Here is a 26,139-nt window from a genome sequence, read left to right as displayed (position 1 = left end):
GTGCTGGTTAGGTGGATTGGCCACACTAAATTGCCCCTCACTTGGGAAGAAAAGAAAAATAATTGGCTACTCTAAATTTATATTTTAAAAAGATTATTATAATGTGTGGTGTTCACTGGTTTGCACAAACCCAGATGTTTCTTCTTCACATCAATTTCCTATCTCTGATTCAAGATCAAAATCTGTGTCTGAAATCCTTTGTTGCTCTTTTATCTGAATATCCGGCACGAGTACGCTCCTTGTATTGGACAAATGACCACACAACCAGGATGTTAGTTCAATTATTGTTGTTTATTAAACACAGGCTTGGTTCTATGCATAATAATCTACACACGGCTACTTATTAAACTACAACTAACAACTAAAATGACCTTTACTAAACTTCCAAGTGACCGGCTCTGTGCAGGTTAGATAAGGCCTTTATCTGGATCCTCTCGTGTGTCGGCTGGAAGTCTTCAGGTTCGTCTCGGCTGCTGCTCGTCCTTCAGGTAGCAATCACAGGTCCTTGAGCTTGGCTGGTTGATATGCTGCAGTTGGTCGGAGCAGAGGCCGGTCCCAAAAGAGACCGAATACTAGTTGCGCAGTTCTTCTTATCCCCTGATTTTTCACGCTCTTTTGGGTGGTCCCAACTTGGGATCCAATGGATCGATAGGGTTTTGATCACCCTAATCGATTCTGGCCAATTAGGGGCGGCTTGGGCGGGTCCAAGCTGCTATTGTCCAACGTATGCTACCATATAAGGTAAATAGGCACCCCCGAGTCTGCTGCGATGTTTCGATCTGTGTCCCATTGTCCTGGGGAAATCGGTGATTGACATTTTAACAGGTGTGAGTTTCAGTTAGGTCTGGTTTCCCTCTGCACAATACACAGGGGTTGTGTACCATCTGTGTCCCAACCTGACCATAATTCCCATTATCCTTTGCGGGCGGCCATTTTAGATGGCAATACGTTCTATGATCAGTTTATGGAAACAGCTTTTCTTTACCTATCTTATCTATAATAGGCTTGTTAATTTTTATCAAATCTCCCCTCAATCTTCTTTGCTCGAAGAAGAACTCCAGTTTCTCCAATCTAACCTTACAGCTAAAATCCATCATTCCTCAACAATTCTGGTAAATCTCTTCTGCGCCCCTTCAAAGCCCTCCATAATGTGTGGTGATCACTGATTTGCACAGATCCAGATGTTCTGCCTCCGTGTGAGAGTTTGGCTGATGATCGATAAATGAAAGTTTGGCTCAAGATGGATTGGAACTTTATGGGAAAAACAAAATGTTAGATAAAGCTTTGTGTGAAGAAATGTCAAGACAGGCTTCTGGTAGCAAAATGTATCACTTGTTTTTGAACCAGACAAATTGCAGTAACGAATGGGAATGGGTGCACTAGGCTTAAAGATAATTATAATTGAGGGGGGCTGAATTATAATTGAGCTGCGAGCACAGATAGGAATGCGAGGCAGCTGCCCTCATAAATGAGCCAAAAACTGTATAAGAACTGTTGTTAGATGTATTGACTTTGGCTTGCTGGTGTAACTCTCAAGAGGTACAGTGGTTTTAGCCCCGGCCGAGAAATAAACATGTTAAAGTAACGAGGTGTTCGACTGATCATGTCATCCGGACTGGCTGCAAAAGAATCCTCACGTGTTGGTGACATCATCACACGCCGACAATTGTACGGTGACATCACCCCTGGCCCCCAGGGATTTCCTCAACTGCGAGATTTTTCTCTGACTCTAGAGCTTCTGATATCTTTCCAGCTGCAGGCTCCACCAGGGGCTTTAAACTTTGAAAACAATGAAATAGTTTCAGATGTGAGTAATTGCGACCATTCATCTCAATTTAGAACTTTTAGTCCTGTGCTCAGTTCCCTGTGGGAGGCTCCATATCTGTCGAGCTGGTATGACCCCTTTACTGTGGATCTGAATACGTATCCATCCATTGGTCTGTTTCACCTCTGCCCCCGCCCAACCCCCATGACCCCCCTCCCTCCTCCACACTTAGCTGCACCCCTCCCCACCAACGATCACCTGAGGAAGGAGCTCGCTTCGAAAGCTAGTGATTCGAAACAAACCTGTTGGACTTTAACCTGGTGTTGCAAGAGTATATGTCAGGCTGAGAAGGACAGATGGAAGGGAGAGTCTCAGGGTGCCGGGAAGAATGGTTGACGACCAAGATCAGCTAATTTTGTATTGAATAGCAAAGAAGGCTGGATGTTAAGTCTTCTCATGTTCTTATTTCTTGAGTTCTAATAGAGACCAGGGTCTTCTTTAGATGCAGACTGGGTGTCAGATTCCCTTCCATGAAGGTCATTAGTAAATGGGTTGAGTTTTTACAACAATACAGCAGCTTTCATGGTCACGTTTTCCATGAATTGGCTCCACAAATGACCAGATTCATTCAGTTCCATTTCACAAACTGCCTTTGCGTTTTTATGGTTTCTCTCTCACCCCCTTTTTTCTACTTTAAATCAATTTCACAAGATATTAGATGGGGAAGATTTGCAGTCGGGAAACTGAAACCAAACAACACATCAGGATCTGACAGGGTCAGCCAATTTATCGTAACCTGAATATCATTGTATTTTGGACATGGAAGGAAAAAGCACCAAAGAGAGCGGGGAGAAACCATACATATTTCCTGTGTGTGGAAAAGACTTGAGCCAATCATCCAGACTGTCAAACCATCAATGTAGTCACACTGAGGAGAAACAGTGGAAATGCTTGGATTGTAGAAAGAGATTCATTTAGCCATCAGTGTTGGAAAAACATTGGTGCTGTCAAACATAGAGAGGCCATTCACCTGCTCCGAGTGTTGAATCATAGAATTTAGAGTGCAGAAGGAGGCCTTTTGGCCCATCGAGTCTGCACCGGCCCCTGGAAAGGGCACCCCACCCAAGCCTATACCTTCACCCCATCCCTGTAAACAAGCAACCCCACATAACCTTTCTGGACACTAAGGGCAATTTAGCATGGGCAATCCACCTAACCTGCACATCTTTGGACTGTGGGAGGAAACCAGGAATCGAACCTGGGACCCTGGAGCTGTGAAGCAACAGTGCTAACCACTATGTTACCGTGCCGCTCATAAATGGAAGGAATTCATTCAGTCATCACAACTGCTGACCCACCAGCGAGTTCACACTCCTGAGACACCACTTAAATGTCAAGACTGCAGGAAGTGCTTTGAAAGCGCCGGGAACCTGGTGACTCATCAACATGTCCACACTGACGAGAGACCGTTCAGATGTTCTCAGTGTGGTCCTGGGTTCAGGCAATCTTGTCATCTCACTGTACCCCAGCAAGCTCACACTGGGTAGAATCTTTTCACCTGTTCTCAATGAGGGAAGGTATTCTCTCAACTGTGAGAGGCCACCACCTGCTCCGCGTGCAGGAAGGGATTCATTCCAACTTCCCACCTGCTGACACACCAACATGTGTGTGCGGGCAGCACGGTAGCATAGTGGTTAGCACAATTTCTTCACAGCTCCAGGGTCCCAGGTTCGATTCCCGGCTTGGGTCACTGTCTGTGCGGAGTCTGCATGTTCTCCCCGTGTGTGCGTGGGTTTCCTCCGGGCGCTCCGGTTTCCTCCCACAGTCCAAAGATGTGCAGGTTAGGTGGATTGGCCATGTTAAATTGCCCTTAAGTGTCCAAAATTGCCCTTAGTGTTGGGTGGGGTTACTGGGTTATGGGGATGGGGGGAGGTGTTGACCTTGGGTAGGCTGCTCTTTCCAAGAGCCGGTACAGATTTGATAGGCCGAATGGCCTCCTTCTGCACTGTAAATTCTATGAAATCTATGTTGACACTGGGAAGAGACCAGAGTTCGAAGGAATTCAATCACCCATCACACCTATTGAAATGCCAGTAACTTCACAAGTTACTACAGTGATTGGATTTCGCTGTTAATCACATCCAGGGCTGAACCATGTTTATTGGGATCTGTTTCTGCTGATTCTAAACCCCAGCCCAAAATAGGTATTAATGTTCTCGATAAATTCAAGTCACTCCTTTGAGTTAAATACAGTGTCCTGACTTTATAATCTCGATAACACAAGATAGTTTATTTTGAAGGACTCTCCCTCCCGTCTCCTCCATCCTAACTTCCAATATGTTTGAGGAGCTGATGGAGCTGCTTTGTCACGAAGGTTGAGACAATCCGATCAGCTGCTTCTGTTGTTTCCTTCCCTTCCGTGCGATTGACGGCATCACTAGACCAATAGGAAGACAGGGGCTGGCTCGACATTCAACCAATCGGAGTGAGTACGGGGACGGGCTGGAAATGAAGCATGCGCAGTGTGAGTAATGGCGATGGTAGGATGTTTGTTTCGCATGTCTGCAAAAGGTAAACGGGGATAATGGCGGGGCGGAGGGGGCGATGCATCTAGCGGCTGGATGGTCGGAGATGCTTTGTAAACATCTTGTGTAAACTCCGAAAAAGTACTTCTCTGCCCACCGGTTGTGCTGAGCGGAGCTCAAAATTTATCCGAGTTAACGGCCGCCATTTTTCTAGGGGTGAATGTGCAGATAGACGCATGCGCAGACGCCATATTTGTGAGGGTGCTGTAAAGTACAGCGTCTGCGCTGTCGCCATTTTTATTGGGGGCAACGTTCTCCAAGTTTTCAATGACAATGGGAACAACTTGTCCATCAAACTGCTTCACACTTTGAGTTACAATGTCTTATTGATAAGGCAAAACAACGATATTTGTCCAAATCAGTGACAATAATTTGCATATATAGTACCTTTTGAACATTTCCAAGTCATTTCACAGAATTGTTACAGTTCCAGTTGACACTGAGCCACATAAGGACCTATTAGAACATAGAACCGTACAGCACAGAACAGGCCCTTCGGCCCTCGATGTTTGTCCGAAACCAAGATCAAGCTATCCCACTCCCTGACATTCTGGTGTGCTCCATGTGCCTATCCAATAACCGCTTGAAAGTTCTTAAAGTGTTCGACTCCACTATCACAGCAGGCAGTCCATTCCACACCCTAACCACTCTCTGAGTAAAGAACCTACCTTGGACATCCCTCCTATATCTCCCACCCTGAATCTTATAGTTATGCCCCCTTGTAACAGCTACATCCACCTGAGGAAATAGTCTCTGAAGGTCCACACTATCTATCCCCCTCATTATTATAAACCTCTATTAAGTCGCCTCTCATCCTCCTCCGCTCCAAAGAGAAAACTTAGCTCCCTCAACCTTTCCTCATAAGACCTATCCTGCAAACCAGGCAGCATCCTGGTAAATTTCCTTTGCACCCTTACCAATGCTTCCATATACTTCCTATAATGAGGTGACCAGAACTGCACACAATATTCCAAATGTGGTCTCACCAGGGTCATGTATAGTTGCAGCGTAACCCCGCGGCTCTTAAACTCAAGCCCCCTGTTAATAAACGCTAACACACTATAGACCTTCTTCACGGCTCTATCCACTTGAGTGGCAACCTTCAGAGATCTCTGGACATGAACCCCAAGATCTCTCTGTTCCTCCACATTCCTCAGAACCCTGCCGTTTACCCCTGTAATCCGCATTCAAATTTTTTCTACCAAAATGAATCACCTCGCACTTAGAAGGGTTAAACTCCATCTGCCATTTTGCGGCCCAGCTTGGCCCATGACCACAAGTGTCCGGAATATCTCCCTCCCCGCAACCACATTTTATAACCCACAGAGCCCCCTTTGCACATCGGGGAACTGGGATTCATTGCTCAAAACGTGTCCTTTTACAGCACCAAAGGGGGGCTATTCTGCCCGTGGAGCCTTCACTGACCCTTCTCCGAGAGCTCTCCATGGCCAATATCCCTCACCCCCACCCTGAAGCAGAGATGTGGCTTTCTGGCGGTGATGGTCGGAGTCTTGGCTGACACACCCGGCTCCAGGACTGAGGGGCTGCTGCCCTGCGCTGGAGGTAAGAGGGCAGGGAGTGGGAGCTGTTGCTGTCTCTCAGATGAACTGTGGTCCCCTCCGGCCCTCAGCCGCTCTGCTTCGGAAAGTCTGTCATTGGCTGCGACAACTTAAGGCCCTGGATGGTGCTGTAGAAGGCAAGACACGTGGGGGCTTAACAAAAAGCCTGACCTTTGACGCACACGGCGAGGGTGGGAGAAACTGCCACATGCCAGTCATACCAGATGTTCACGGTGACACAGTGACATTGCTGCCTCACAGCACCAGGGACCCGGGTTCAACTCCTGGGGGCAAGTGACCAAAGCTTGGTATAAGAGAGAATTGGTTCAAGGAGCATCTTAAAGGAGGGAAGTGAGGTGCAGCGGTTTAAGGAGGAAATTCTGGGGGTGGCACGGTGGCTAGCACTGCTGCCTCACGGTGCTGAGGACTCGGGTTCGATACTGGCCCCGGTCACTGTCTGTTTGAAGTTTGCACATGTCTGCGTGGGTCTCACACCCATAACCCAAATATGTGCAGGGTAGGTGAATTGGCCATGTGAAAATTGTCCCTTAATTGGAATTTCTTTTTGAAAAGGAGGAAATTCAAGAGCTTGTGACCCAGGCAAATGAAAGAATGTTCAGCACTGCTGGGGCGATTAAAATCAGCAATGTTCAGGAGGCCGGAATTAAATGACTGTAGAGGTCTTGTAGAGAGTGTGGCTGGTGGAGATTACAGAGATAGGGATGGTCACAGCTATGGAGGAAAACAAAAATGAGAGTTTTACAATGGTGAAGATTCTGATCAGAGAGCCTTTGTAGCTGTGAGCACAGTTGTGGTAGGTGAACAAGACTTGATGTAAGTAAACACACGGACAGCAGGGTATTGGATGACCTCATGATTATAGAAGAATATGGGGAGATCAAATTGAAGTATACATGATGATAAAAGGTATGGACAAAGTAGACATGGAGTGGATGCCTCTTCTTGTGGGGCATTCTAGAAAGAGGCATAGTCTTAGAATGAGAGATAGCAAATTTAAAACGGAAGGTGAAGCGATACTACTAATCCCAAATGGTTGTGAATCTCTGGAATTCGTTACCCCAGACTCTGGTGGATGCTGGGACAGAGGAAATTTAAGAAAGATTTATACAGATTGTTAATTAGTAATGGGTTGAAGGATTATGGAGAGTGAGCAGCATAGTGGAGTTGAAGCCTGGTTCATACTCGATGGACCTAATTTTGCTCCTATATCTTATGAGACATACTCGGCGATAGTAATATCGGACCATGACCCACGTTATGTGAATCTGTTGTTGGAGCTAGGCTGCTCTCCATGAAGGTTGGACATGGCATTGCTTGCGGGGAAGGCTTTTAGCGAGCGGATATCCTTTGCCTTTAGGGAATACATGAAGTTGAATAAGGATGCAGAGGTTTCGCCCTCCAAGCTCTGGGAAGCATTGACAATGTGTATTCGTTGGGAGATAAGTTCATATAAGTCACATAGGGATAAATCTGGGAGGGTTGGGAGGCAGAGGCTGGTGGATTCTACTCCGGAGATGGACCGCCAATATTCGAGTATCAACGCTGGAGACTTTGGCAAAGAGAAGGAAGTTACAGATGGACTTTGAGTTGTTGGCGACAGGGAAGACACTGAGCCAGCTTTGTCGCATGAGGGAGACGTTTTATGAGTATGGAGATAAGAAAAAAGAAAAATTACACCACAGGAACTTCGGCCCTCCAAGCCTGCGCCGATCCAGATCCTCTATCTAAAACTGTCGCCTATTTTTTAAGGATCTGTATCGCTCTGCTCCCTGCCCATTCATGTACCTGTCTAGATACATCTTAAATGACGCTATCATGTCTGCCTCTTCCACCTTCGCCGGCAATGTGTTCCAGGCACCCACCACCCTCTGCATAAAGAACTTTCCACGTATATCTCCCTGAAACTTTTCCCCTCACTTTGAACTTGTGACCTCTAGTAATTGAGTCCCCCACTTGGGGAAAAAGCTTCTTGCTATCCACCCTGTCTATACCTCTCATGATTTTGTAGACCTCAATGAGGTCCCCCTCAACCTCCGTTTTTCTAATGAAAATAGTCCTAATCTACTCAACCTCTCTTCATAGCTAGCGTCCTCCATACCAGGCAACATCCTGGTGAACCTCCTCTGCACCCTCTCCAAAGCATCCACATCCTTTTGGTAATGTGGTGACCAGAACTGTACGCAATACCCCAAATGTGCCCGAACCAAAGTCTTATAGAACTGTAACATCACCTGCCAACTCTTGCATTCAATACCCCTTCCGATGAATGAAAGCATGCCGTATGCCTTCTTGACCTCTCTATCGCCCTCGCAGCCACCTTCAGGTTACAATGGACCTGAACAGCCAGATCTCTCTGTACATCAATTTTCCCCAGGGCTTTTTCATTTACCGTATAGTTCGCTCTTGAATTGGATCTTCCAAAATGCATCACCTCGCATTTGCCCTGATTGAACTCCATCTGCCATTTCTCCACCCAACTCTCCAATCTATCTATATTCTGCTGTATTCTCTGACAGTCCCCTTCACTATCTGCTACTCCACCAATCTTAGTGTCATCTGCAAACTTGCTAATCAGACCACCTATACCTTCCTCCAGATCATTTATGTATATCACAAACAACAGTGGTCCCAGCACGGATCCCTGTGGAACATCACTGGTCACAGTTCTCCATTTTGAGAAACTCCCTTCCACTAATACTCTCTGTCTCCTGTTGCCCAGCCAGTTCTTTATCCATCTAGCTAGTACACCCTGGACCCCATGAGATTCCACTTTCTCCATCAGCCTACCATGGGGAACGTTATCAAACGCCTTACTGAAGTCCATGTGTATGACATCTGCAGCCCTTCCCTCATCAATCAACTTTGTCACTTCCTCAAAGAATTCTATTAAGTTGGTACAACATGCACCCTGCACAAAACCATGTTGCCTATCACATCCATTGGTAAGAGTAAGATAGATTATGAGAGTAAACTTGCTCAGAATATAAAAACAGATAGTAAAAGTTTCTACAAATATATAAAACAAAAAAGAGTGGCTACGGTAAATATTTGTCCTTTAGAGGATGAGAAGGGAGATTTAATAATGGGAGATGAGGAAATGGCTGAGGAACTGAACAGGTTTTTTGGGTCGGTCTTCACAGTGGAAGACACAAATAACATGCCAGTGACTGATGGAAATGAGGCTATGACAGGTGAGGACCTTGAGAGGATTGTTATCACCAAGGAGGTAGTGATGGGCAAGCTAATGGGGCTAAAGGTAGACAAGTCTCCTGGCCCTGATGGAATGCATCCCAGAGTGCTAAAAGAGATGGCTAGGGAAATTGCAAATGGACCAGTGATAATTTACCAAAATTCACTAGACTCTGGGGTGGTCCCGGCGGATTGGAAATTAGCAGACGTGACACCACTGTTTCAAAAAGGAGGTAGGCAGAAAGCGGGTAATTATAGGCCAGTGAGCTTAACTTCGGTAGTAGGGAAGATGCTGGAATCTATCATCAAGGAAGAAATAGCGAGGCATCTGGATGGAAATTGTCCCATTGGGCAGACGCAGCATAGGTTCATAAAGGGCAGGTCGTGCCTAACTAATTTAGTGGAATTTTTTGAGGACATTACCAGTGCGGTAGATAACGGGGAGCCAATGGATGTGGTATATCTGGTTTTCCAGAAAGCCTTTGACAAGGTGCCACACAAAAGGTTGCTGCATAAGATAAAGATGCATGGCATTAAGGGGAAAGTAGTAGCATGGATAGAGGATTAGTTAATTAATAGAAAGCAAAGAGTGGGGATTAATGGGTGTTTCTCTGGTTGGCAATCAGTAGCTAGTGGTGTCCCTCAGGGATCAGTGTTGGGCCCACAACTGTTCACAATTTACATAGATGATTTGGAGTTGGGGACCAAAGGCAATGTGTCCAAGTTTGCAGACGACACAAAGATAAGTGGTAAAGCAAAAAGTGCAGAAGATACTGGAAGTCTGCAGAGGGATTTGGATAGGCTAAGTGAATGGGCTAGGGTCTGGCAGATGGAATACAATGTTGACAAATGTGAGGTTATTCATTTTGGTAGAAATTACAGCAAAAGGGATTATTATTTAAATGATAAAATATTAAAACATGCTGCTGTGAAGAGAGACCTGGGTGTGCTAGTGCATGAGTCGCAAAAAGTTGGTTTACAGGTGCAACAGGTGATTAAGAAGGCAAATGGAATTTTGTCCTTCATTGCTAGAGGGATGGAGTTTAAGACTAGGGAGGTTATGGAATTTTGTCCTTCATTGCTAGGGGGATGGAGTTTAAGACTAGGGAGGTTATGCTGCAATTGTATAAGGTGTTAGTGAGACCACACCTGGAGTATTGTGTTCAGTTTTGGTCTCCTTACTTGAGAAAGGACATACTGGCACTGGAGGGTGTGCAGAGGAGATTCACTAGGTTAATCCCAGAGCTGAAGGGGTTGGATTACGAGGAGAGGTTGAGTAGACTGGGACTGTACTCGTTGGAATTTAGGAGGATGAGGGGGGACCTAAAAGAAACATATAAAATTATGAAGGGAATAGATAGGATAGATGCGGGCAGGTTGTTTCCACTGTCGGGTGAAATCAGAACTAGGGGGCACAGCTTCAAAATAAGGGGAAGTAGATTTAGGACTGAGTTTAGGAGGAACATCTTCACCCAAAGAGTTGTGAATCTGTGGAATTCCTTGCCCAGTGAAGCAGTAGAGGCTCCTTCATTAAATGTTTTTAAGATAAAAATAGATAGTTTTTTGAAGAATAAAGGGATTAAGGGTTATGGTGTTCGGGTCGGAAAGTGGAGCTGAGTCCACAAAAGATCAGCCATGATCTCATTGAATGGTGGAGCAGGCTCGAGGGGCCAGGTGGCCTACTCCTGCTTCTAGTTCTTATGTTCTTATCACTGATAAGCCCATTATCTTCCAAATGGGAATAGATCCTATCCCTCAGTATCTTCTCCAGCAGCTTCCCTACCACTGACTTCAGGCTCACAGGTCTATAATTACCTGGACTATCCCTGCTACCCTTCTTAAACAAGGGGACAACATTAGCAATTCTCCAGTTCTCCGGTACTTCACCCATGTTCAAGGATGCTGCAAAGATATCTATTAAGGCCCCAGCTATTTCCCCTCTCACTTCCCTCAGTAACCTGGGATAGATCCCATCCGGACCTGGGGACGTCCACCTTAATGCCTTTTAGAATACCCAACACATCCCCCCTCCTTATGCCGACTTGATCTAGAGTAATCAAACATCTATCCCTAACCTCAACATCCGTCATGTCCCTCTCCTTGGTGAATACCGATGCAAAGTACTCAGTAAGAATCTCACCCATTTTCTCTGACTGCACGCATAACTTTCCTCCTTTGTCCTTGAGTGGGCCAATCCTTTCTCTAATTCCTCTTGCTCCTTATATATGAATAAAAGGCTTTGGGATTTTCCTTAACCCTGTTTGCTAAAGATATTTCATGACCCCTTTTAGCCCTCTTGATTCCTCATTTCAGATTGGTCCTACATTCCCGATATTCTTCCAAAGCTTCGTCTGTCTTCAGTCGCCTAAACCTTATGTATGCTTCTTTTTCTTCTTAGTTAGTCTCACAATTTCACCTGTCATCCATGGTTCCCTAATCTTGCCACTTCTATCCCTCATTTTCACAGGGACATGACTGTCCTGCACTCTAATCAACCTCTCTTTAAAAGCCTCCCACATATCAAATGTGGATTTACCTTCAAAGAGCTTCTCCTAATCCACATTCCCCAGCTCCTGCTGAATTTTGGTATAGTTGGCCTTCCCCTAATTAAGCACTCTTCATTTTGGAGCACTCTCGTCTTTGTCCATGAGTATTCTAAAACTTGCGGAATTGTGATCACTATTCCCAAAGTAATCCCCTACTGAAACTTCAACCACCTGGCCGGGCTCATTCCCCAACTCCAGATCCAGTATGACCCTTTCCTGAGTTGGACTATTTACATACTGCTCTAGAAAACCCTCCTGGATGCTCCTTACAAATTCTGCTCCATCTAGACCTCTGATACTAAGTGTATCCCAGTCAATGTTGGGAAAATTAAAATCTCCTATCACCCTGTTGCTGCTACATCTTTCCATAATCTGTTTACATATTTGTACCTCTATCTCACGCTCGCTGTTGGGAGGTCTGTAGTACAGCCCCAACATTGTTACCGCACCCTTCCCATTTCTGAGCTCTGCCCATATCGCCTCACTGCTCGAGTCCTCCATAATGCCCTCCTTCAGCACTGCTGTGATATCCTCTCTGACCAGTAATGCAACTCCTCCAGCCCTTTTACCTCCGTCTCTATCCCGCCTGAAGCATCGATAACCTGGGATATTTAGTTACCAATTGTGCCCTTCCCTCAACCAAGTCTCAGTAATAGCAATTACATCATACTCCCAGGTACTAATCCAAACCCGAAGTTCATCTGCCTTACCTACTAAACTTCTTGCTTTAAAACAAATGCACCTCAGACCACCAGTCCCTTTGCGTTCATCATCTGCTCCCTGCCTACTCTTCCCCTTAGTCACGCTGACTTCATGATCTAGTTCCTTACAGGCTTTAGTTACTGCCTCCTTACTGTCCACTAACCTCCTCTTTTGGTTCCCATCCCCCTGCCACATTAGTTTAAACCCTCCCCAACAGTGTTAGCAAAAGCACCCCCAAGGCCATTGGTTCCAGTCCAGCCCAGGTGAAGACCATCCAATTTGTAGTAGTCCCACCTCCCCCAGAACCAGTCCCAATGTCCCAAAAATCTGAACCCCTCCTGCACTATCAAGCCACGCATTCATCCTGCCTATTCTTTCATTTCTACTCTGACTACCACGTGGCACTGGTAGCAATCCTGAGATTACTACCTCTGAGGTCCGACTTTTTAACTTGGCTCCTAACTCCCTAAATTCTGCTTGTAGGACCTCATCCCATTTTTTACCTATATCATTGGTGCCTATATGCACCACGACAACTGGCTGTTTACCCTCCGCCTTCAGAATGTTCTGCAGCCTATCTGAGACATCCCTGATTTTTCATAGAATTTACAGTGCAGAAGAAGGCCATTCGACCCATCGAGTCTGCACCGGCTCGTGGAAAGAGCACCCTACCCAAGGTCAACACCTCCACCCTATCCCCCATAACCCATTAACCCCACCCAACACTAAGGGCAATTTTGGACACGAAGGGCAATTTATCATGGCCAATCCACCTAATCTGCACATCTTTGGACTCTGGGAGGAAACCGGAGCACCCGGAGGAAACCCACGCACACACGGGGAGGATGTGCAGACTCAGCACAGACAATGACCCAAGCCGGAATCGAACCTGGAGCTGTGAAGCAATTGTGCTATCCACAATGCTACCGTGCTGCCCACTGATCCGCGCACCTGGAAGGCAACATACCATTCGGGAGTCTCATTTCCGACCACAGAACCGCTTATCTACTCCCCTTACAATTGAATCCCCTATGATTATAGCCCTTCCACTCTTTTTCCTGCCCTTCTGTGCAGCAGAGCCAGCTACGGTGCCATGAACCTGGCTATTACTGCCTTCTCCTGGTGAACAATCTACCCCAACAGTATCCAAAACAGTATACCTGTTTTGGAGGGAGCTGACCACAGGGGACACCTGCACTGCCTTCCTGCTTTTTCTCTGCCTTTTGGTCACCCATTCCCTTTCTCCCTCAGCAATCCTAATCTGCGCTGTGACCAATTCGCTAAATGCGGTATCCACGACCTCAGCATCGCGGATGCTCCAAAGTGAGTCCATCCGCAGCTCCAGAGCCATGATGCGGTCTAACAAGAGCTGCAGCTGGACACACCTCCTGCACGTGAAGAAGTCAGGGACATCAGCCACGTCCCTGAGCTCCCACATTGAGCAAGAGGAACATAACACGGGTCTGAGATCTCCTGCCATTTTTCCTCGTAAGCTTAACTTAGTCCAACTATAATATCAAATACTAGATAAATGAAAAAAACAAAAGAAAAATTGTTACCAATCACACGCTAAATAGAAATAGAAAAACCTTACCTTATCAACACACCACTGTTTTTGTTTTGGTTAGAGGAGGAGGGCGGGTGGGAGACACTAGACGTGTAGTGTCTCGGATTCAGCCGCTGCCCAAATATATCAGTTCACTCACCTTCCCAGAGCGCAATTCGACCGCTCCCACTCAGCTCCTCCCTCTCACCGCTCCTGTAAGGTAAGTTTTTAAAAAGGGAAACTTACCTTCCTGACAGCCCCCTGGTTACTGCTCTCGCTGCTACCGCTGAAAAACTGAAGGCCGCTTTTCCTGTAAGGCAAGTTTTTAAAAAGGTACGGGTAAGGTCAGCTGCTTATAAGCTCACAAGCTGAGGCAGCTGGGAGATAGTTCAGATCAGAGACTTGGATGGGGGTTGTTTGGTTGGTTTCTGCCCCAGAGAAGGTCAGTCAGGTGTTTGCGACCGTTTACTAGATCAGTCGTAGCCGCTGGAGGAGGAATCGACAATGGTGCCATTTTTAGATTGGTTGACTATTCCGGAGGTAAAGTGGGATCGAAGGGAGGAACTGGAGGCACTGATTGGACAGGAGATTTTGAGCTGTATTCGTCAAATGGAGACGGGTAAGGCACCGGGTCCAGATTGATTCCCTGGCAGGTTTTATGAACAGTTTCCGGAGGGCTGCTGGTTCCCGCTTATGTTGGAGATGTTGTCTCGGGGGGTACAGCTGGCCACCCTGGCGCAGGGATTGATGTCCTTGAACTTGAAAAAGGACTAGAATCCAGAGGAGTGTGGATCATACTGACCTATCTCTCTGTTAAATATTGATGCAAAACTGTTGCCTAAGGTGCCAGCAACTCGCCTGGAGCCTTGTCTGCCAGGGGTGGTTTCACAGGAGCAGGCAGGGTTTGTTAACTGTCAGGCAACACAAGGTGACTCTTGAATGTGGCGCTGTCACCCTCCTCTGGCCGAGCCAAAGGTGATTATCTCGATGGACGTGGAGAAAACGTTTGATCGGGTTGAGTGGAATTACCTTTTTGATGTTATGCAGTGATTTGGTTTTGGGCTGTAATTTTATATGCTGGGTTAGGCTCATGTGTAGGGTTCTGCACCAATGCCCTGAGCTCGGGGTATTTTCGATTGAACAGGGATATGAGGCAGGGGTGCCCGTTATCCCCGCTGCTGTTTGCATTAGTCATCGAGCCGCTGTCCATTGCGTTTAGATCATCTTCTAAGTGGGGGGGGATAGAACGGGAAGGGAGAGAGCAGAGGGTGTCCCTGAATGTGGACAATTTGTTATTGTACATTAAGAACCCTCTCTCCAATGTGGAGGAGATAATGGAGTTGCTCAGGAAGTTTGGTTCCTTCTCGGGGTATATGTTAATTCTTGGCAAAAGTTATTTGTTTTCCGGTGAATCTCCCCGGGAGTGGACCTGATCTGGGGAGGCTACCATTTTGTCCAGCCAGGACTAGTTACCAGTATCTGGGAATTCAAGTAGCTCATGATTGGGCCTCGCTCCATAAACTTAACATTGCCAGGCTGGTTGATGGGGTGAAGACTGATTTGAAGAGGTGGGATGCCCTCCCTTCGACTTTGGTGGGAAGAGTCCAGACAGTGAAAATGAATATTCTTCGAAGTTTTTTGTTCCAGTGTGTCCCACTGTTTCTTCCCAAGGCTTTCTTTGGTAGGGTCAGTAAGTTAATCTGTACTTTTGTTCCCTTCGGGCTTCTTTACAGAGGCATACATAGCCGGGAGCGGCGGTGGGGAGGGGGGGGGGGGAGGTGGAGTTGGCACGACCTAATCAGCTGTGTTATTGCTGAGCAGCAGACATTGATAAGATACGGAGGTGGTTTAAGGAATCCGGACTCTATGGGTGCAGATGGAGGAGGATTCTTATAGAGGAACAAGCTTGAGGGCTCTTGTTACCGCCCCTCTCCCAATGTCCCTGGTAAGATTTTTTCATCAAGCCCAGTGGTAATAGCCACTTTGAGAATTTGGAACCAATTTAGACAGCATTTAAGTTTGGTTAGTTGATGCCGATCTTTAGGAAGCATAATTTTGTGCCATCTAGTCCAGATTCCACATTCAGGACATGTGAGAGGGAAGGGTCAGAGAGGTTCAGAGACCTGGGGCGAAATTCCCCCGAAACGGCGCGATGTCCGCCGACTGGCGCCCAAAACGGCGCCAATCAGACGGGCATCGCGCCGCCCCAGAGGTCCGGAATGCTCCGCATCTTTGGGGGCCGAGCCCCAACATTGAGGGGCTAGGCCGACGCTGGAGGAATTTCCGCCCCGCCAGCTGGCGGAAACGGCCTTTGTTGCCCCGCCAGCTGGCGCGGAATTGAAATCTCGGGGCGGCGCATGTGCGGAAGCGTCAGCAGCCGCTGACAGTTTCCCACGCATGCGCAGTGGAGGGAGTCTCTTACGCCTCCGCCATGGTGGAGACCGTGGCGGAGGCGGAAGGGAAAGAGTGCCCCCACGGCACAGGCCCGTCCGCAGATCGGTGGGCCCCAATCGCGGGCCAGGCCACCGTGGGGGCACCCCCCGGGGTCAGATCGCCCCGCGCCCCCCCCCCCCCCCAGGACCCTGGAGCCCGCCCACGCCGCCTTGTCCCGCCGTTCAAAAGGTGGTTTAATCCACGCCGGCGGGACAGGCAATTTATCGGCGGGACTTCGGCCCATCCGGGCCGGAGAATCCAGCGGGTGGGCCCGCCAAACGGCGCGGCCCGATTCTCGCCCCCGCCGAATATCCGGTGCCGGAGACTTCGGCAACCGGCGGGGGCGGGATTCACAGCAGCCCCCGGCGATTCTCCAACCCGGCGGGGGGTCGGAGAATGACGCCCCTGTTTTTAGAGGCTAGGTTTGCAGAGTTAGAAGAGATTTCGGAGAAGTTACGACTTCAAAGAAGGAATGCATTTAGATATCTGAAGGTGCAAGTCTTTGTGGGTAAAGAACTTCCTTCGATTTCCCCTGGTGCCAGCGCCTTTGCTTTTGGATAGGGTTCTGTTTGGATGAGCTAGGGGACGGAAGGATCTCAGACATTTATGGGCAGCTGTTGACAACAGAGTGGGCTTCTTTGGAAGAAGTAAAAAGGAAGTGGGAGAACACAGGTAGGGATGGTCTTGGAGCGGGGGTGGGGTGGGGGGGGGGGTGTGGAGTGAAGCTCTGCATAGGAACCTCATGTGCCAGGTTATGTTTTGATACAATTTAAGGTGGTGTACTTGACTAGGCCGCATATGAGTGTGTTCTACCAGGGGGTGAGAGATGTTCTAGGGGACTAGCGAATCATATGCATATGTTTTGGACTTGCCCAGGCTTGCTTATTTTTGGGTTTCTTTTTTCGAAATAGTATTAGGGATTCTAGACTTTAAGGTGGAGTTCTGCCCGTTGGTGGTCATTCTTGGAGTTTCAGACTTGCTGGTGCTGAAGAAAGGGAAGAAGGCAGATGTTTGGCCTTCACCTTTCTAATAGTCCGGAGGCGGGTGTTGCTCAGGTGGAGGTCCCTGGTGTCACCGACAGCTTCGACTTGGTTAGGGGTCTTGGTGGATTTTCTGCGTCTGGAGAAGATAAAGTATACTATGAGAGGATCGATATATGTGTTTTACTCAAGATGGCGGGCGTTCATTACCTTTTTTAAGGAGCTGGTTACCGTCATCTGTTGGGGGGAGGGGGGGGTCAGTTTGGTAGGATTCTTTTAGGAGGGCGTATTGGGAGGGGTTACTCTTGGTATAGGGCTGGGTTAGGTTGGAACAGTTGGTGTTGGGTTATTTTTGTTTTTGTAATCATATCAAATTTGTTGGAATGGTTTGAATATTTTGTACGTTATCAATGAAAAATTTGAAGTAAAATATTGTTTAAAACAATAGTTATGTCCAGAGGTAACAAATTAATGGATGACAGTTTCAGCAGGAGATGAGTTGAGACTGAGATGGAGTCAGGTGATGTTACTGAGGAGGAAATAGGTGTTCTTGCTGATGATGCTGATGTGTTGTTGGAAGCTCATCTCAGGGTAAAATATGTCATCAACATTGTGAACAGTCTGCTTTAGCCTCAGACAGTTACCGGGGTGAGGGATGGAGTCAATGGTTTTGGAGTGGAGTTACTCGTGGGGTCGGAAGACAATGGCTTCAAACTTTCAATACTTAAATAGAGGAAATTTCTGTTCATCCAGTACTTTTGGATAGTCAGAGGTTTTTCCCCAGGGTAGAGGGGTCAATTACTAGGGGGCATAGGTTTAAGGTGAGAGGGGCAAGGTTTAGAGTAGATGTACGAGGCAAGTTTTTTACGCAGAGGGTAGTGGGTGCCTGGAACTCGCTACCGGAGGAGGTAGTGGAAGCAGGGACGATAGGGACATTTAAGGGGCATCTTGACAAATATATGAATAGGATGGGAATAGAAGGATACGGACCCAGGAAGTGTAGAAGATTGTAGTTTAGTCGGGCAGTATGGTCGGCACGGGCTTGGAGGGCCGAAGGGCCTGTTCCTGTGCTGTACATTTCTTTGTTCTTTGTTCTTTGTACTGGATGCCAGAGGAGGACGGTGTGTGACTTGGAGGGGAAGTTGGATGTCATGGTGTTCACGTACAATGGCTACTGAAAGGTTCGCCAAAGTGGTTGAGCATTTGGGAGATTTTGTCATAGTTCTGGTTGTGTGGTCGAAATATGGGGCGGAATTCTCTGATAATGGGGCCATGTCCCCAGGCCCGTGGGAAAACGGGGTCGAATCACTCTGGACTTTCGTGGAGTAGTCCTCGCAGCTCCGGCTGCCGATACGGGGCCCTGCATTTACGGCCGCGGGTCCGCGCAACATGGTTGACCCACACAGCGGGCCGGCCCCGACAATATAGGCCCCCCCCCCCCATATAGCACCCGCCAATCGCGAGCCTGGCCGTCCACAGCCGCCACTCCGAGCTCCCGCCGGGTGGAACCATGAGTGAACTCGGCCAGTTGTCAGCGGAGAATCTTTCAATGGCCCCCGACCGGCACCGCGTCAACCGTGAGCACGACTGGCGGCGCATCTCCGGTCCCCGATCGCGGGTCTGACGCCCCATTCTCCGCCCCCACGCCAAGTACGATTTCGGCGCGGAGGCTTGGAGAATCCCGCCCATGAAATCTTTCTCCTTCACCCCCTGCCTTTCTTAGCTCTCTCTGATTCTCTCTCTGCTTCCATGGGATCCAGAGTCATGTGCAGGCCCAGACTGGCTGGCAGGTTCCCTTGTGATGTTTTACAATCCGAGCTCCATATTTTTAGAGCTAATCAAGATGTATCTCTTGATTAATTATTCTTAACTTGGGCCATAGGGAGCTGGACTCAACAACAGCTTTGACAAAGGGTCATCTGGACTCGAAACGTCAGCTCTTTTCTCTCCCTACAGATGTTGCCTGACCCGCTGAGATTTTCCAGCAGTTTCTCTTTGGGTTGAACAACACATACTTGGGCCCATTGAATCCAACCAGCCACCAGCTCAACTAAGTAAACCAACCAAGAGCTTTACCCTCCTCCTGATGAATTGCAACCATATTTTAGCTCAATTGTACTTTTCCTGAATATTACAAATGTCCAGGTTAAAGACCTCAGTAAATATTCCTCCAACATCAGGAGAAGAGGTTTTAGATACACTGGGTGTTTGATATTAAAGACCTGGTGAGACAATTTATGTTTTAAGAATAACTTTTAAAGAATTTATTACAGTAAGAAAACTTGTGATCTGGTGATTATACAAAGAGTATAATTTGCAAAGATAAATAAATCCAGAAACCCATCATTACTTCGAAATGAGAATCTAACATTTCAACTTTACTTGTTACAGATATAAGAATTCTCAGAGTAAGTAAGTATATCCATCAAATATTAAAGTAATATTCACTTAAACTCTGACAATGTGAGATTCAGTACCATCAGACCAGTTCTGAAGTCGATCTACGAGAACTGAATCCACCAACAAAGCTAAACATTGGAGTTTGGAGTTGAGATATTTATAATACATTTTGGGTTGTTTCGTTACTGGTAGCATGGAAGATGCTTATTTGATCAGTAACAGATCACCCTTAATTAGCACCCAATATTTGGTGGAAGGACCACCGATTACAAAGAGGGTGCCTGTTCAATTTCGACAAAATGTTATTTTGAATTTATTCCTGAAAACTGGACTTCCTGTGACAGTCTTATTTTCAATATTGCTGAGTTAAAGTATCGGCGTTGAGTAAGAAAATAAAAATCGGGGCTGAGTATTTTGTTTCGCGGTTTTACTTATCGGAGCTCATTTTGTAACGTACATGCTAATGTCACAACAGAAACCATTTTATAGATGTGTATTTTGCATGAGTAAATTCACCTTGGTTGCTGCTCTTGCAAATTAGCTTTGCCCCTGTTAAAATATGTTTTGCTGTATGATTACCCGGAAATAGCTTCAATCTAATATTCCTGCACTAATTCGGTATTATTTGGCCTTTATTCCTTCACACCCTTCAGCTCAATTTCACAACCTGCCCTTGTGTTTTTGTGATTTCTCTCTCACTCCTTTTTTTTCTGTTTTAACTCAGTTTCACAGGGTGTAGAAGAGGAAGATTTGCAGTCAGGAAACTGAAACCAAACATCACGTCAGGAGTCATCCAATTTATCATAACCTGAATATCATCAGATTTTGAAGATGGAAGGAAAAAGCACCGTTCACAGTGGGGAGAAACTGTACACGTGTTCTCTGTGTGGACGAGTGTTCAGCCAATCATCTCACCTGTCAGAGCACAAATGCAGTCACAACAGGGAGAAACCGTGGAAATGTGGGGACTGTGGGAAGGGATTTCATTATCAGAATGAACTGGAAGCTCATCGGCGCAGTCACACCAAGGAGAGGCTGTTCACCTGCTCTGTGTGTGGAAAGCCATTTATTCATTTATCCCACCTGCTGAGGCACCAGCGAGTTCACAATGACGAGAGACCCTTTAAATGCCCAGACTGTGGAAAGTGCTATAAAAGTTCCGGGGAGCTGATGATCCATGAACGTGTTCACACTGGTGAGAGACCATTTAGGTGCTCTCACTGTGGGACTAGGTTCAGGCATTCATCTCAACTCGCTGAACACCAGCGAATTCACACTGGGGAGAGACCGTTCACCTGTTCCATTTGTGGGAAAAGATTCACTACCTCATCCAACCGGCTGAGACACCAGCGAGTTCACAGTGATGAGAGACTGTTCATGTGCTCTCAGTGTGGGACTGGGTTCAAGTCATCATCTAATCTCACTGTTCACCAGCAAATTCACACTGGGAGAGACCATTCACCTGCTCTGAGTGGAGGAAGTGACTGAGCCATCCACCCTTCTGAGGTTCCAGCGAGCTCACACTGAGGAGAAACCATTCAAATGCCCAGACTGCGGGAAGTGTTTTTCTTTTATAAATTTGGAGTATCCAATTATTTTTTTCCAATTAAGGGGCAATTTAGCATGGTCAATCCACCGACCCTGCACATCTTTTGGGGTTGTGGGGGTGAGACCCACGCAGACACGGGGAGAATGTGCAAACTCCACACGGACACTGACCCAGGGCGGGATCAAACCTGGGACCTCGGTGCTCTGAGGCAGCAGTGCTCACCACTGTGCCACCGTGCGGGCCCGCGGGAAGCGTTTTAAAGGTTCTGGTGAGCTGTGTCCCATCAATGTGTTCACACTGACAAGAGACCATTCGGGTGCTCTCACCAAGGGACTGGATTCAGGCAATCATTTTGTCTCACAGTGCAGAAGTGCAGTCACACAGGGGAGAGGCTGTTCACCTGCTCAGACTGTGTGGAAAGGGATTCACCAAGTCAGGCGTACCAAAACATTTCGAGCCATGGAACCACGAGTGACCTGCCACGAGCATTGGGGAACCCCAAATATTCTCGGGGTGGCACAGTGGTTAGCACTGCTGCTTTGCAGCTCCAGAGGCTGGGCTCGATTCCGGCCTTGGTGACTGTCACTGTGGACTTTGTATGTTCTCCCCATGTCTTCCTCCGGGTGCTGCGGTTTCCTTCCACAGTCTAAAGGTGTGCAAGTTAGGTGGATTGACCAGGATCAATTGTCCCTTGGTGTCCTAAGGTTAGCTGGGGTTAGAAGGAAAGAGTGAGGAGGTGGGCTGAGGTAGGGTGCTTTTCAGACGGCCGGTACAGGCTCGATGGGCTGAATTTCTTCCTTCTGTACCGATTCTATAATAATGTTGAACCCTTTTTTGCCACAAAATAGGTGTGATCACAGAAATCAAATGTAAAAAAGTATTTTCTAGCCAAATCTATGAATATATGAGGAATTCGGAAGAGGCTCACAGTCACAAATACATTTGCCTGCTACATGGTCTCCTCACATTAACCACTGGCCAAGCCACCCTCCCCTGGCCCAGTAATATATTTTTTGTAACATTTTACTAAGGCATTTATGATTTTATAACAACAAATACAAATGTAAATATAACTCAGTAAATAACCCCCCCCCTCCCCCCCAAACCAACAACCATACTCAGCCAACATACACACAATTCCCCAGTCCCTCCTCCTCACTGGTCCCACCGAAACTAAACTATCTTCACCTATCCCACCCCCACGTTCCCTAACCCCGCCCCCCTCCTATTGTATCTGCTAACAATTTAGTTTTCCCCGAAGAAGTCGATAAACGGCTGCCGCCTCCGGACGAACCCCAATGTTGATCCTCTTAAGGCGAACTTGATTTTCTCAAGCCTGAGAAACCCGTCCAGGTCACTAACCCATACCCCTGATTTCCGGGGCTCCGAGTCCATCCGCGCTAATTGGATCCGTCTCCGGGCTACCAAGGAGGCAAAGGCCAAAATGTCAGCCTCTCTCGCCCCCATGACTCCCGGGTCTTCTGACACTCCAAAAATCGCCATCTCTGGACTTGGTGCCACCCTGGCCAGAGTCCCCAAAACATGTGGACGTGGTTTGCGGGCCCTCCCGCACGCCACACACAGCTGTCCTCCACCCCTTCAAAATACCTGCTCATCCAGGCCACCGTCAAGTGTGCCCGATGGACCACCTTGAATTGTATCAGGCTGAGCCTGGCACACGATGAGGACGTGGTGACTCTACTCAAGAGCATCCTCCCACAGACCTGCCTCTAGTTCCTTACTCAACTCATCTTCCCACTTACGCTTTACCTCCCCTATCTGGGTTCCCTCCCACTCCATAAGCTCTTTATAAATTTCCGAGACATTCCCCACCCCCACCCCCATTTTCGAAACTACCTTATCCTGTATCCTGGGGCGGTAGAAGGGGAAAGGTCGAAACCTGCCTTCGTACAAAGTACCTCACCTGCAGATACCGAAACCCATTCCCTCCCGGCAGTTCAAACTCCTCCTCCACATCCTCCAAACCAGGAAAGCTCCCATTGATAAACAGATCCCCCAGCCTCTCAATCCGTGCTCTCTGCCACCTCCGAAACCCCCATCCAACCTCTCCGGCACAAACCTGTGGTTCCCACAAATAGGAGCCCACACCGACGCTCCTTCCATTCCCATGTGCTTCAGCCATTGCCCCCAAATTCTCTGAGCTGCCACCACCACCGGGCTTGTGGAGTACCGAGCTGGTGAGAATGGCAGAGATGTCGTTACTAATGCCCCTAAGCTTATGCGCCTACATGCTTCCACCCACTCCCACACCGACCCCTCACCCACTTCCTGATCATGGGCCAGTAATAATTCCTAAAGTTTGGTAAAGCCAACCCCCCCCGCCCCTGCTCCAATAGCACCTTCCTTACTCGTGGGGTTTCGTCCGCCCAAACTCAAACCCAGAGATCACCGCATTCACCCGCTTCAAAAAAAAGCTTTTGGGATAAAAATAGCGAGACACTGGAAAAATCTCGGGTGATCCGTCATCTTTACAGTCTGTACCTTCCACACCAGTGACAACGGGAGCATGTCCCACCTCCGAAAGTCCTCCTTCATTTGCCTAGATTTAATTTATATAGCTGCTCCCATCCCCGTGCCACCTGAATTCCCAAGTATCCAAAACTCCCTCTCACCACTTTAAACGGCAACTCCTCCAAACTCCTCTCCTGCCGCCTCGCCTGGATCATAAGGGCCTCACTTTTACCCATATTCAATTTGTACCCCAAGAACCGGCCAAATTCCACTAGGATCCACATAATCTCTCCCATCCCCCCCGACGGGTCCGAAATATACAGGAGTAGGTCGTCCGCACATAACAAGACCCTGTGCTCCACCCCACCCTGCCGGACTAACCCCTTCTAGTCATTTGACGCTCTCAGCGCCATTGCCAATGGCTCTATAGCCAAGTAAAACAACAATGGGGAGAGTGGACATCCCTACCTTGTGGTGCAGCCTAAAATATTCCGAGCACGCTCGGTTCGTCCGCACACTCGACACCTGTACCTGGTACAACAACCGGACCCGGTCTACAAAGCCCTGCCCAAACCCGAACCTCCCCAGGACGCCCCACAAATGCTTCCACGCAACCCGGTCAAAGGCCTTTTCCGTGTCCATACCTCCACGACCCTACCCTCGGAGGGTATTGTGATAACATTCAATAGCCTTATAACGTTGGCCGTTAACTGCCTCCCTTTTACAAACGCCGTCTGATCTTCCCCAATCAGTCCTGGAACACAATCCTCTATTCTCGAGGCCCAAATCTTGGCCAGCAATTTGGAGTCTATATTCAGTAAAGACTATATGACCCGCATTTTTCCGGGTCCTTCTTCCGCTTCAGAATAAATGAGATCGAAGCCCATGACATTATTGGGGGAAGAACACCTCGCTCCCTAGCCTCGTTAAATGCCCTCATCAGCAACGGCCCCAGCATCCCAGAAAACCTCTTATAAAATTCCACTGGGTATCCATCCAGCCCAGGGGCCTTGCCCGACTCCATGGCCATGCGCGACTGCATGGCCTCCAATCCCGTCACTACATCAACGAGCCCGATCGGGGCTCCCAGAACCTCCACCAACGCTTCCTCCACCTTCGGAAACTCCAAACCCACCAAAAATCGCCTCATCCCCTCCACCCCAGCTGGGGCCTCCAACACATACAGCCAACTATAAAATTCCTTGAACACCGCCGCTGGGTCCAAGATCGTGTTCCCCCCTCTATCCTTCACCCTTCCCATCTCCATAGCTGCCTCCCGTTTCCTGAGCTGCCTCCCATTTCCTACTGGCCTTCTCCCCAAACTCATACAACGCTCCTCTCGCCGTCCTCAACTGCCCCACCGCCTTATCTGTGGACAGCAGACCAAACTCCATGTGCAACTTCTGCCGCTCCTTCAACAGCCCCGCCTCTGGGGCCTCCTAGTCCCTCCTGTCCACCTGGAGAATCTCCCTAACCAGCCTGTCCATTTCCACCTGTTCCACCTTCTCCCTATGAGCCCGTACCAAAATCAACTCCCCCCTAACTATTGCATCATGCTGCCGAAACCTCCCCCGTGTTATTTATCTCCACATAGTGCTGGATGGCCTCCCTCACACGCACACACAGCTCCTCATCTGCTAACAGTCCTACATCTAATTCCAGTGCGGGCGTTGACCCCCCCTCCTTTCTCACCCGTAAATCCACCCAGTGTCAGGCATGGTCCGACACTACAATCGGCAAGTACTCAGCGCCTATAACCCCCGCCAGGAAAGCCCTATCCAAAAAGAAAAAGTTGATCCACGAGTACACTGTGTACATGGGGGGAAAAAAGAAAACTCATTCGACCTCGGTCGTCCAAATGTCCACGTATCTACCCCTCCCATTTGTTCCATAAACCCCTTTAGCTCCTTTGCCACAGCTGGCACCCTCCCTGTCCTCGAAGTCAACCGATCCAACCTCGGATGTACAACTGTATTAAAGTCGTCGTCCGTTTCCCCCCCCCCCCCCCCCCCGCCGTACCCCCAGTGATCAGCCTATGTGAGTCCAGGTCGGGAATCTTTCCCAACACCCGCCTCACAAACTAAGCGTCATTCCGGTTTGGTGCATAGACGTTCACTAATACCACCGGCATCCCCTCCAGCTTCGCACTCACCATAACGTACCGACCCACCGAGTCTATCACTAAGCTTCTCACTTCAAATGACACCCGCTTATTGATCAAAATTGCTACACCCTGGTTTTAGAGTCTCGCCCCGAATGAAATACTTGCCCCACCCATCCCTTCCTCAGCCTAGTCTGATCCACCATCCACAGGTGTGTCTCCTGTAGCATTGCCACATCCGCCTTTAAACTCTTAAGATGCGCAAACACGAGGGTCCTCTTGACCGGCACA

At 48.1% G+C, this 26,139-nt stretch overlaps 1 protein-coding gene and 1 long non-coding RNA gene across 2 annotated transcripts in view; one reads left to right on the top strand and one right to left on the bottom strand.

Annotated features, from left to right (window-relative positions):
• Nucleotides 1-272: 272 nt before the first annotated feature.
• The window catches only part of LOC140420823 (uncharacterized), an 86,790-nt gene continuing 60,923 nt past the window's right edge, over nucleotides 273-26,139 (bottom strand). Inside the window, exon 2 of the long non-coding RNA XR_011946598.1 lies at nucleotides 273-1,779. This is a non-coding gene — a long non-coding RNA (uncharacterized lncRNA). The remainder of the gene's footprint in view (nucleotides 1,780-26,139) is intronic.
• LOC140420822 (uncharacterized) lies at nucleotides 4,283-25,737 on the top strand. The gene is made up of 2 exons (XM_072504879.1): nucleotides 4,283-4,336; nucleotides 20,451-25,737. The coding sequence occupies exon 2, from the start codon at nucleotides 20,558-20,560 to the stop codon at nucleotides 21,212-21,214; it is 657 nt and encodes a 218-aa protein (XP_072360980.1). The 5' UTR covers nucleotides 4,283-4,336; nucleotides 20,451-20,557; the 3' UTR covers nucleotides 21,215-25,737.

This window comes from Scyliorhinus torazame, chromosome 5, assembly GCF_047496885.1.
Source record: "Scyliorhinus torazame isolate Kashiwa2021f chromosome 5, sScyTor2.1, whole genome shotgun sequence".
NCBI lineage: Eukaryota > Metazoa > Chordata > Chondrichthyes > Carcharhiniformes > Scyliorhinidae > Scyliorhinus > Scyliorhinus torazame.
This window is presented reverse-complemented; position numbering and strand designations above follow the sequence as displayed.

Bases quoted from the DNA above. Each gene is read 5' to 3' on its own strand.
- LOC140420822 (XM_072504879.1), top strand. From the start codon at position 20,558: ATGGAAGGAAAAAGCACCGTTCACAGTGGGGAGAAACTGTACACGTGT.